This window comes from Panthera leo, chromosome Y (assembly GCF_018350215.1).
Source record: "Panthera leo isolate Ple1 chromosome Y, P.leo_Ple1_pat1.1, whole genome shotgun sequence".
In the NCBI taxonomy this organism is placed as follows: domain Eukaryota; kingdom Metazoa; phylum Chordata; class Mammalia; order Carnivora; family Felidae; genus Panthera; species Panthera leo.
Window position 1 is genome coordinate 2053873 of NC_056697.1, and position 13184 is coordinate 2067056.

At 47.8% G+C, this 13184-nt stretch overlaps 1 protein-coding gene across 2 annotated transcripts in view; it reads right to left on the reverse strand.

Annotated features, from left to right (window-relative positions):
* Positions 1-1807: 1807 nt before the first annotated feature.
* Positions 1808-13184, reverse strand: part of PRKX (protein kinase X-linked) — a 68722-nt gene continuing 57345 nt past the window's right edge. Inside the window, exons 6-9 of one of the 2 annotated variants that reach the window (XM_042926544.1) lie at positions 11858-11915; positions 6443-6520; positions 4074-4222; positions 1808-2275 (exon numbers count right to left, since the gene is read on the reverse strand). In XM_042926544.1, coding sequence (XP_042782478.1) covers positions 4097-4222; positions 6443-6520; positions 11858-11915 — 262 coding nt within the window. In that variant the 3' untranslated portion in view covers positions 1808-2275; positions 4074-4096. Of the gene's footprint in view, positions 2282-4073; positions 4223-6442; positions 6521-11857; positions 11916-13184 lie in introns of both variants that reach the window. The other variant, XM_042926546.1, reaches the window with a different exon arrangement.

Below are 13184 nucleotides of genomic sequence, written 5' to 3' on the forward strand. Positions count from 1 at the left end.
TGTGTTGCATGGCTGATGGCGGATGACGATGTTTTTAAAGAACCGTGTGATCCAAGCGTTGCAACGTGGGGTTGTTTTTGTGTGTGTGCATATCTGTCCAAAATTAAGGCAATGCGTTCCGTGCTATCTTGATGCAATTTTCATGCCAGATATTAAATCCGGGACGGTGAGCACGAAACCCAAAAATAGGCGTTTGGGTCCATGTATCTCCGCACAATGTTTCATCGTGTTCAAGAAAGGTGTTTCGTTTATTTTTATTTTTCTTAAGCACAAAGCTCCAAAATAATAATAATAATAATAATTTATTTTTATACGTCAGAGAAGGCGAGATCCCTGCTCTCCCTTGTGGGTTTATATCGGAGCGTACAAAGTGACTTTGTTGATTCCGTTTTGGAACCTTCAATGGTGAAATAGTTTAGAATCCGCTCGATGTGTGGCCCGTTCTGGACCCTCTCCTTTGTCCAAATAGGACGGGGATCGCTCAGCACAGACCGAAAGCACCACTCTGCTGGAACACCCTTTGAAAAGAATTGTCGAGTTCGTCATTATAAAGAGTTTATTTTGCTAAATCTTGTACTCACTCTGACCTTCTCATCGGAGGTCCACCTGAAGAGCAGGTCATTTACGGGAAAGGGGGATACGCTGGACGCCTTGAATTTCACGGTCTTTTAAAAGCTTTTTTATGTGCTGTTCACTCTACATTCAAGTACCAAGAGCCCCGGCCTCCTGGGCGTGTGAATGGCATCTGGCCGGACCTGACAGACCACTGCATGGCCTCTGACACTTTGCTGCTTCAGAAAAATGCCTGACTTCCCCACAGGGCAGGTCGTTACACCCGTAGATGTAGCTGCAGAAGGGGTCGGAGGGGGCGCCTGGGTGGCTCAGTCAGCTAAGCGTCCCAATTCGGTTCAGGTCATGATCTCACGGTTCGTGAGTTCGAGCCCCACCTCGGGCTCTGTGCTGACAGCTCAGAGCCTGGAGCCTCCTTCGATTCTGTCTCCCCCTCTCTGCCCCTACCCCACTCACACTTGATCTCTCAAAAATAAATAAACATTAAAAAAAAATGAGAAGAGCGGTTCCATGCACAGAAAAGGCTTTTGCAAGCGCAGCACTGGAAAAGTATCTCCGAAGGTGCAGACCCAGCAGGTGACTCAAGAACACCTGAGCTGCAGAAAGCTTGAGAGGGTCCTCAGGCGACCCTCGCCCCACACCCACATTCTCCAACACACCTCCCAGGGTATGCGCAGCTCCCCTCCTGGCTGCCCGAGGACACGGATGTTTCCAGGCGAGCATGGGAAGAAAGGAAGGGTACAGAGGGGTCCTGGACGTCTGTGGAGGTGTCCTCCTGGCGTCGCCCTGGGCTCTGGAACCTACTAGTTAAGTGCACAGACATCCCTGCAGCAGAAGGTCCTGGTTGAGCCCTACGACCAGTCACACGGACAGAGGTGAGGAGCTCTGCATTTCCAGAGCACTCACAGCCAGGGGGGAACGGGCAATCCCGTGAGGTCCGTACAGCAAAGTTCAGAATCAGGAAGCGGAAACACAGGGCAGAAGGTCATGGATCACGGACAGCACGGACCCCGAGGACGTCTTTGCGCATCCCGTGTCCTGGGAAGAACCACATCTAGCAACACGCTCAGTGTGGACCACTCCACATCTGCCTTTTCACCGTGTTGCTAGATGTGTCTCTGCCCTTCTGTTTCAAGAGCTAACGTCACCAGGTATGACGCACTAAAGACAAGAGACGCGGACCCACCACACGAAATTTTCTTCACCGCCTACGAAATGCACAGAAGACGACACAAAATGCACACACCGTATCCGTTTTAGGTTTTGTCCCCAAGGAAACAGATTCTTGAAAGAGCGACTCGAAAAATAAAAATCACAGGCTGTGCCAAGTACGAACATGGACATCAACGCACGATTTGCACGCCACTCATACAGTCTTTTTACACACGCACACGCACACCATCTGTGGTGACGGCGGAACACGTTGAGTTCAAACTTATAAAGTGAAGTCTGGGAGGAAAACCGAGATATCACAGTAGGTTCATCGCACTAAGAGAGAAGACAAAATCTACAACCAAACAATTTTCCAAAAGTTCCTACTGTGCAGTAGATTTCCAGTTGTTTAAATAAGGCCAGGTCCATGACTTTCTACGGGTCTCCAGGCTCTTTATATACATCCAGATATATAGAAATACGGAAACGTCCTTATCCCGCGTAGACGACCCCTCTTCTGAGCAATCAGTGTCCCCGGCAGGTTCAAATGGTCCTGTTTCTCCCAGGAGACAAGATAAAGGATTTGGTTAGTTTGCAAAATAACGGGGTCAATTTTGTAATAACAGCAATAACTCAAAAGGAACTCAACGATACGCACACACAGGAGGAAACTTTTTCAATGAAATTCTTATTCCAAACATCCACAAGCAGGGATCGTAAGGGGTGTGAGATGCTTAATAAAACAAAACACAACAAAACTAAGCAGTCTTTTTACAAAAAAATTTTTTACTGTTTATTTATTTTTGAGACAGAGAGAGAGAGTGTGAGAGAAGGAGGGACAGAGAGAGAGAGAGACACAGAATCCGAAGCAGGCTCCAGGCTCCGAGCTGTCAGCATAGAGCCCGACGCGGGGCTTGAACCCACAAGTGGTGAGATCATGACCTGAGCTAAAGTCAGACGCTGAACCGACTGAGCCCCCCGGGCGCCCCCAAACTAAGCATTCTTTTAAAGGTGGGTCTCAAATGTGATATGATGGTGTCATGAATATAGATCGCATGGATTTCACAAGCAAATCTCGATCCTGTCTCGATGGGCTTCACCATAGAACCTTCCAGTTAGACAGAACACATTTTATTCTGAGGTCAAATAAAAGCTCAAGTGTGAGCTATCTCCCTTCCAGCTGTCCTAACATCGTCTTCCTTGGGCTAAAACACATGGAGAAGGCACTCGCAAAGATGAACAGTTAAGACATACAGTTATCAGTCAGCTCTGGAGGGCAGTATTCACCCTGAGCCTGCCTCTCATCCGTGGCAGACCATTTCATTTCCCGAAGAAATACCTTCCTGCACGGAGACTCACCCCTGATGACTGAGCACGGAAAATGCCGGATCTCTGTTCCGCCCCGTGTGCAAAATGACGGAGACAGATTAAAACGTTGGGGCGCCCGAATGGCTCAGTCAGTCAAGTGTCCGACTGTTGATTTCGGCTCAGGTCACGATCTCAGGGATCAAGCCCCACGTCGGGCTCTACACTGGCAGCTCGCACCCTACCTGGGATTCTCCTGCTCTCTGCCTCTGCTTATGTTCTCTCTCTCTCTCTCTCTGTCTCTCTCTCTGTCTCAGAATAAATAAACTTTAAAAAAAAATACGAAAATCAAAGTCACCACATAGGCATATCGCTGGCAATATGTCGCCTCTCTTCCTTCACATCATTTTTCTTGCCTTGACATGAGAAGCAAAGCCATAAACTCAGACATTCCGCAGACACAGAATCAGAGACCTTCGCAGGTTCCAAGACATGACAGACTCAAAACCCATCCTTCTAAATGTCACACTGAGCTTAGCCAATTTCATACGAGGGGTAAGCTGGTATGATCACTTTTTGATGAAAAGGGACCTAAAAAAAAAATACCTTTTTGGAAATACGTGATAAGTGTTACGGGGAAGGTGGTGTGGAGCTCAGGGCTTCCAGAAAAGTCGAGAACGCAGGGAGTTTTACGAAAGGAGGCATGCGTCTCTACATTTGGGCACACACACACCTTGCAGGGCTCTTACTCAGACGTACGGATTGTGTCCCTCAGGTCTGTCTGGGGAGGAGGGTGTGGGACGCAATACTGTCTCTGGGCCACCTTGAGTGACACCTTGAGTAACCTTCAGTAACATGCCCCGGGGGGCCGGGGGTGGGGGAGTGCTTCTTAAACAAGCTGATGCTTGGAAGGACCAGGTCAAGTTCTGCTCCCCCGCTCGTGTCCCACTGGATGAGGGAAGCCCCCGTCTTGGTCGATGCAACATCCCCTTGATGAGGGGACGTGTCAACCTCACTGGAGTGCAATTACGGAGAAGAAGATATACCTTCCACGTGTGGATTCGCGTCCTCAGAAATTCTTGAAGACTTCCAAATCCTTCGGCGAGACGGGAGGGGCCGCGTTCCAGTCATTGTCGGGATAGGCTTCGAAGTTGGAGGTATCGCCCTCGCCACACAGCTTGGGCACGATGGGTGGCTGTGGGGCCCGGGCAAGACACAAAGGTACGGTTAGGAAGGAACACCGCGCACCGGGAAGGGACGTGCGTCGCAGCGTCTACGGCTTTACGTAAAAATGGAGAGGAATTGAAAAACAAGAATAAAAAGCACAGAGAACCCAAGCCGTCTTTCCTTTGCTTACGAACATGGGAAGTTTCGAATCTGAAACGGTGCCAGTTTGAGGCACGAAGAGAGGAAACACGCTACCCAGCAGTTGCTCCTTGAAGTCTAGAGGGAGAACCACCCAGATCGCTTGTTAAATGCAGATTCCCGGGCCAGCCGCGGTCTCAGGGATTCTGAGGTAGCTGGTCCAGTGGCCAGAGTTTGGGAAAATCCCAGAAAGATGTCAAGCCTCAGTCCTGCGTTGGTAAAATGAGGTGATCGGCATTGGATGAGGTCGGCCAAGGTTTCCCGTAGAGGGCCACTGAGTAAATATTTTTGGTTTTGCCCGCTGTAGAATTTCTGTTGTGACTACTCAGCTCTGGCACTCCAGGGTCAGGCAGCCTCAGACAAAATGTGAATGAAGGGATGTGGCCGTGCATTAATAAAACTTTATTTATAAAAATAAGCAAGGGGCAAGGGTGCCTGGGTGCCTCAGTAGGTTAAGTGTCTGACTCTTGATTTCAGCTGAAGTCACGATCTCATGGTTCGTGGGTTCAAGCCCCACGCAGGACGGGAGCCTGCTTGGGATTTTTCTGTCTCTCTCCCTCTGCCCCTCCCCCATGTGCGCGCATGTGAGCTTTTTGTCTCTGTCTCTATCAAAATACCTAAATAAGCATGAAAACTATTTAAAAAAAATAAGGAAGGGGCTCAGGAGGAAATAGAGTAAGAGACTAACACTCAGCTATGGCAATGCATACCTTCTAATATCTATTTGGTCTGGGGTTTTTCATTTTTTTTTTTTTTTTTTAGTGTTTATTTTTGAGACAGAGACAACATGAGTGGAGGAGGGGCAGAAAGAGAAGGAGACACAGAATCGGAAGCAGGTTCCAGGCTCCGAGCTGTCAGCACAGAGCCTGACATGGGGCTCGAAATCGCGAACCATGAGATCATGACCTGAGCAAAGTCGGAACGCCTAACTGACTGAGCCACCCAGGCGCCCTCTATTTGGTTTTTGAACAACGAAAATATGTTACTTATTGAATTGGAAAAAATAAGTCAGTTAAGACAATAAAGTACTTAAAAGTTAAATGCAGCTCATTGAGACATTGGTGGTCTGGGCTGAATGTTAGCTTTTGGGTTGGGGGGCCAAGCATTAGCATTTTTTAGGTCTCTCCATCGAGTCCAAGAAGTATAAGGTTGAGAATGTCACTGTTAAGGAGTCGTGTCAAAAGTACATTCAGTTTAGGGAGGCTCCTGGGTGGTTCAGTGGGTAAAGCGTCCGACTCTTGGTTTCGGCTCAGGTCATGATCTCGCAGTTTGTGGGTTCGAACCCCACATCAGGCTCCATGCTGACAGCGTAGAGCCTCCTTGGGACTCTCTCTCTCCCTTGCTCTCTGCCCCTTCCCCAGTCACTCTCTCTGTCTCTCCCTCAAAAATAAATAAATAAACTTAAAAAATGTTTTTCAAAACTACATTCAGTTTAGGGGCGCTTGAGTGGTTCAGTCAGTGAAGCATCTGACTTCGGTTCATGAGTTCATGGGCTGCACAGTTCATGAGTTCAAGGCATTGAAGTCACAGTTCATGATCTCACAGTTCATGAGTTCAAGGGCTGCATCAGGTTTTCTGCTGTCGGCTCAGAGCCTCCTTCAGGTTGTCTGCCCCCCTCCCTCTCTGCCCTTCCCTGTCTTGCTCTCTCCCTCTCTCTCGGAAATAAACAAACATTAAAAACGTAAGTAATTACTTAACTTTATTTATTATTATTATTAATTTTCATTTTATTTAATTATTTATAATTACATATATTTTTATATATGCATATAAATATATATATTCAGTTCAAAGAATGATCTAGAGAATATTCCTCATCTAATCTACTGCCAGGGGTCTCAACCCATTACCTCCAGGTGTCTCTTTATCGCTAAGACTTAACACCGAACTGGGATGTTGTTGGATTAACGATTTGAGATGCTCTGCTCTGTTACACAAATTAAACAAGGTGTCAGCCATAAACAAACAAGTCACAGGGTCACTCTGTGCCCCTTGTTGACGACAAGTAAAAGACGCCAAGCTGAGACCCACCCGCTTACGTATGTTGTACCTTCAGTTTCCTTTGTGGGACCGCCTCCCAATCCACAGTTCGGAACCACCGGTGTCTTTTCACGTCCTCCGCTCCGTTCTTCAGAAGAAACAGGCACCATCAGCAGACAGAATTTTGACAGGACAGGAAAGAAAATATTCCAGAGAAGGTCTACTGTACTTAGGTTAGCGCGTGCGGGCACACACATGCACGCACACACAAAGTTTGCTGTTTTGAGTAACTGTCCCTGGACCATACGCTATGAGGGGGACACCCGTCAATGAAGCCCTTTGTGTTTTGTTCACTTTCCTTCATAGCAGAAACCTCTGGACCACACATGAACGTGTGATGCCAGCTCAGGCTCCCGAGATAAAAGAGAGAGACACAGAGTCATTTCTGAATCTGTCACCTGTGTTCATCTTGGTGATTTTCTTTGGTATTTAGTATCCTCATCATACAGACATAGGAACCAAGGTTCACTGAAGGATGTAATTGGCTCGGTATTGGGAAGCTATTAAGTCACATGACTAGGACTCAAACCCACGATGTCCAACTTCAGAGATCTTGAACAGCCACCCACTCAGCAGTACCTTCCAATTAGAGTCTTAGTGTGTTTGTGGACTAGAAATGGTGTGCTAACGCCTGTGTGTTTCTCAAGTGTGATCCGATGGCCACGTTGCAGACACCGACGGCAGCATGGCCTCTGAAAACCCCTCCCAAGTGTCCGGCCTTTGACCCTCCCTTTATTCTCCCTTTTTATGGTCCTCGGAGCAACTTTTTTAATCGATTAAATGTTGGAAACTGCGGAGAGAGAAATACACGAATTCTGTGACATGGGAAGAAGCCAGTGGATCTGAATGTAACATTTCGTTTGTGAAATGTTTTACAGTGCAGAGCTCATATTTTTAACCTTTTCAATTTTTCATCCTCAAACAGCAAAGCTCTCAGTTACTGTATCTACAAAAGGAAAGACATGGTGATGTGAATTGTTTCCACTTTTTTCCTAATCGTATTATTTTGACAACCATTCCTCTTTCCCTATTGGGAAAAAAATACTCTCCCTTCCCTTCTAAGTCAAACAGCAAATACCTGTTGAGTGTTACTGTGAGTGATATGGAGAGAAGGCAAGTAAGATTGGAAGTTTACTCTCAAGTAAGTGAAACTCTATTATGGGTGGTAACAGATTATCCTATATAGATAGAGATAGGTAAAGAGGTAGGTAGTTAGATAGGATGGATAGATAGATAGATAGATATGATGATGGATAGATAGGTGGTAATAGATATGATGGATGCATACACAGATAATGGATAAATAGATGATGGATGGATGGATGGATGGATAGATGGATGATACATCAATAGATTATTGATTGATAGATGATGGATGGATGGATGCATGGATGGATGGATGGATGGACAGATGGAAGGATAGATGATGGATAGATAAATAGATGATTGATTGATAGACGATGGATGGATGGATGGATGGACAGATAATTGATAGATAGATAGATATAAAGGGTGGATAGATGGATAGGTGGATGACAGACAAATAGGCAGACAGGGAGACAGGTAGAACACAAGGAAGAAAGAGTGCACATAAAGGGCATTAACAGGAGAAAACCAGCAAGGTGGGCAGTGAACACAGAGAAGGGTGTGTGGAGGGGTGATTAGCCCACCACGGCTGGCCTGAGGCCGCACCATGAAGATCAGTGCACCCTAAACTGAGCTGGGGAGGAACCAGGAGGCCGGTGAACGCCAAGCTAAGGCCCTTGGGCTCTACACTGGGAACACACGTCCTTTTCCATAGACAAATGAGTGCGTGGATGGAGAAAGCCTACAATGGGCACACGTGCAGCGGGAAGCTACAACCACCACCCCGGAAGGCAGGGACACACCCTGACAAGGACAACGACACCGCGCAGAATGGAGAGACGGGCAGCCTGGCGAAAGCACACGCGTCCATCTACACGCAACCTGCGCTAGACCGCTTGCTACTCGGGAACGTATTTTCATTTTGATGAGGCAGTCTCTGTAGCCTCTTGCAGCCAGTGTCCACGTGGCGAAACCCCACCCAGACCGTAAGTCCTAGCTTGGAGGTCTGTGTGTGCCTTTTCCAGATTCCCTAGGTCGGAACATCCCAGGAGGCCTGGCGTGGTCACTGAGCTCCTCCCGTCACGTTCTACCGATGGGGCATCTGCGTCGTCCTTGAAGTCGTGGCCAAGGACCCTGCTCCTGGCTGCGTGTTTGTGGCATTACCGCGGCAGTTGTCCACTCGTAAGAAGAGGCTGCTGCGAGGACACGTCCAGACCGCACTCCTGGACGGAGGGGCTCAGATGAAAGCCCGGAGCACCCATGGCCTAGCTCTGTGCCTCCTTCTCTGCAAACCCAAACTGCTCCAGGCGGGCCGGCTCACCTCCCCAGGGGCCAAGGTACCTAGAAAAGCGCAGCAGGCCAGCCTCCTCTACCTCTATTTGGATGCGGCGCACCAGGGACACGAGTGACAAACGCATCGTACATTTTAACCGTCACCAGAGCTGTGTTTGATTGGAAGTCAACACACAGAAGCAGGTCCCGAAGACTTTCTGGGACACACAACACGCCGCCCCTACGTTTTTAGCGAGATGTCCACGTGAAAGAATTATCTTTGCTCCTTACAGGAAACAAACACAAATATCATGTCGTTATGAGGTACGCCTGAAACCAACACAATGTTATGTCAATTACACCTCACATGGGAGGAGCCTCCTTGAAAACACAAACACAGGCAATATTCCGTCCTCCCCCCCGCCTCCAAAATGCATGTGACAGACCAAAGTGATGACATGAAATTATAGGAACTGAAAGGAACAGAGAAAATCCAATTTGTCTCTGTGGGTTTGGGGGTCTTTAGTTGGGTGGGGGAAATCTTCCCCAAATCCCATAATCCTGGGCTAATCCTGACAGGAACATGTGACAAATCCCAATAGAGCTGAATTCTACAAAATAACTGGTAAGTCTTCAAACTCTCAAGATCCTCAGAAACACAGAAAGCCTGAGAAGGTGCCACGGTCAAGAAAAACCAAAGGAGGGGTGCCCGGGTGGCTCAGTCGGTTGGGCAACTGACTTCAGCTCCCATCACGATCTCACGGTTCGTGGGTTCGAGCCCCGCGTTGGGCCCTGGGCTGACAGTTCAGAGCCTGGAGCCCGTTTCGGATTCTGTGTCTCCCTCTCTCTCTGCCCCTCCCCCACCAACGCTCTGTTTCTCTCTCTCAAAAATAAATAAACATTAAAAAAAAAAAAAAAAGACAGAAAAAAACCAAAGGAGACACGATGACGAAATGCAGTATGGGACACCGATGTGACTCCTGAACACAAAGAAGACATTGGGGGAAACTGAACAACATCGAACAGAGTTGGACTTTAGCCAGTCATGTCAGACATGCCGCGCTGGAGTAGGATGTTCGGAATGAGGGAAACTGGGTGTGAGTATTCGGGAGCTCTCTGTACTATCTTTTTAGTTTTTCTCCACATCCAAAACTCTTCTGAAACAGCAACATTTATTTTTAAAACATCAGGTTGAGGAACAGTAGGGAGAGCTTCTGATCCTGGAGGGTTCCCCTCACTACTACTCCGTGGCTGTGGCACCCGACTACCACGTGCAGTGGCCGGGTTCGTGGTTGTTCAAGTCAGAGTCCTAGGCGCTAGCCTCTCATGGATGACACCCCTCACAAGCCCATCACACCATTTCTGATCGGGCAACGTAAAGGAATCACATGGCAAGCAATTCGAGCAAGCCATGGTCTTGGAGCTTAGCTGTGAATCCATCAGGCAATTTTCATACGACTTGTCATAAAACGGCGGGAAGATCGAACGGAGAACTAATCTGTTTCGTGGCTGTGTTCCCTGCACCAGTAACATCCCATAAATTAACACCGAAGACCCTCCTTGGAGACGGGGACATAGGAGCCAGTGTCCGTGAATGATGTGAAGGACAAATGAGACCACTGTTATGGGTTGAATTGTGCCCTACACAAAAGGGATACATCGAAGTCCTAGCCCTGGTACCTGTCAGTGTAAGTGTGTGGAAATAGGGTCTTTGCAGATGTAAACAAGTTAAGACGAGGTCATCAGGGTGGCCCGAAATCCAGTGACAGGTGTCCTTATAAGAGACAGAAGAGGAGAGACACGGACACAGAGGAAAAGCCAAGTGAAGGCAGAGGCAGAGATGGGAGGGGCGTGGCCAGAAGCCCAGGGACGCCTGGAGCCCCAGAAGCTGGAAGAGGCAGGAAGGACCCTTCCTTGGAGCCTCAGGAGGGGGCCCAGCCCTGCTCTGCCAGGATCTGAGTGGTCCTGCCCCGCCTGGATCTCAAACTTCTGGTCCTTTGTTGCAGCAGGCACAGTGACACAAATACACCCACATACACAGAGCGTCCCGAGAGCTCGCTGGAGACCGAGCCTCACACACGGGTCTGTGTCCTCCAAGATTAGAGCAGACAAGGCCAATGCACTGGCCCAAGTTTAAGCTCCTCCGTGGACGTCCAGAACTAGAAATAGCTAAGAAGATGTTCACGGACTCTCTTAGGCTCGGAGATCCCATAACACAACCACAACATGCATAGAAGATACCATACCCTTTATGCAACAATCCCTTAAATACATTGCCCTCCACATGAAAAGCGTGTGGAAATCATAGACGATGTCCACCTCAAATGATTAATTCGCACGCAAATGTGCAAACCCATGTTTATCTCGCCATTCACAACAGCCCAAAGGTGCAAACAACCCAAATGTCCATCAACAGGCGAATAGGGAAACACAACGGGGTCCATCCATGACCAGGGTATGAGTCAGTCATAAAACGGAATAAAGCACCTGCTACCCCACGGATGGGCCCTGAGAACATGATGCTCAGGGAGAGAAGCCAGACACAAAAGGTCACTGATGGTGTGATTCATTTACAGGAAAGCCCAGAATGGGGGAATCCACAGAGACAAAAGTAGATTAGTGGTTACTCAGGGCAAGAGGGACAGAAGGATAGCGTAACGACAGCAGAAGGGTATGGGGTTTCTTTCTGAGATGAAGGAAATTTCTTTAACATTGACTGTGGTGACGGCTGCATAACGCTGTAGAAGTATTAAAAGCTACCGGACTGTCCACTTTCAATCGGTTGGTCATACATTATGTGACTTGTAGGTCAGTAAAGCTATTCGAAAAGCAGAAACAAACCAGCAAAATACCGAGAGCTGCGAGATCACGGTTGAGTCATTTCCTCGTTGGGAGAGAAATGGGATGGGGTGTAGACCCAGCCGGGCGGGGCACACCCAGACACCCAGATTTGAAATCTGTCCAATCATCAAACACCAATACCGTGCCTTTGTTTCCATACATAGGGACGTGTGGTGAGAAGTGACAGGGGCAAAGAGTGGTGATACGTACGGAAACAAACACTGACCTTCATGTTTCCGAGCCGTCTCGTTCTGTCAACGACCAGCAGTTTCTTAATGAGGTCCCTATTGGGGGGAAAGAGACAGAAAGTATACACATCTTGATATGGAACCGAGCAAGCACAGGATGGCCACAGCCACACGGTCGGCATTTGGAGACAGGATCAACTTTCCTTTGGCCTCAACCTTTTCTAGCCCTTGTTTCTTAACCGATTATCAGTTTCTAAGTAACGTATGCAAAGCTGGGTGGGCTACACAGAGATCACAGGGCTGAGGAAACGTGGATGAAATCATTGTGCAGGCTGCTGATGAGAATGCAAACTGGTGCAGCCGCTCTGGAAAGCAGAATGGAGGTTCCTCAAAAAACTAAAAATAGAACGACCCTACGACCCAGCAATTGCACTACTAGGCATTTATCCAAGGGATACAGGCGTGCCGTTTTGAAGGGACACATGCCCCCAGTGTTTATAGCAGCACTATCGACAATAGCCAGAGTATGGAAAGAGCCCAAATGTCCATCGATGGATGAATGGATAAAGAACATGTGGGGGCGCCTGGGTGGCTCAGTCAGTTGAGCGTCTAACTTCGGCTCAGGTCGTGATCTCACCACTCGTGAGTTCGAGCCCCGCGTCGGGCTCTGTGCTGACAGCTCGGAGCCTGAAGCCTGCTTCGGATTCGGTACCTCCCTTTCTCTCTGCCCCAACCCACTCGCATTCTGTCTCTGTCTCTCTCAAAAATAAATAAACATTAAAAAAATTAAAAAAAAAAAAAAGATGTGGTGTATACACACACACACACACACACACACACACACACACACACACACACTGGAGTATTACTCGGCCATCAAAAAGAATGAAATCTTGCCATTTGCCACCACGTGGATGGAACTGGAGGGAATTATGCTAAGCAAAATTAGTCAGAGAAAGACAAGTATCATAAGATTTCACTTACATGTGGAATTTGAGAAACTCAACAGATGAACATGGGGAAGGGAAGGAAAATTAAGATAAAAAGAGAGAGGGAGGCAAACCATAAGAGACTCTTAAATACAGAGAACAAACTGAGGGCTGCTGGAGGGGAGGTAGGTGGGGGGTGGGCTAAATGGATGATGGGCCTTAAGGAGGACACTTACTGGGGCGAGCACTGAGTGTCGTTAAGTGATGAATCGCTAAATTCTATTCCTGAAATCGCTATTACGCTATGTTAACTAGCTTGGATTTAAATTATGAAAAAAAATAAAGAAAACATTAAAAACATTAAAAAAAATCGTTGTGCAGAAAATGAGCCTTTTAATATAACATGCAAAACAATAGATATCGAAACCCCCCAGGC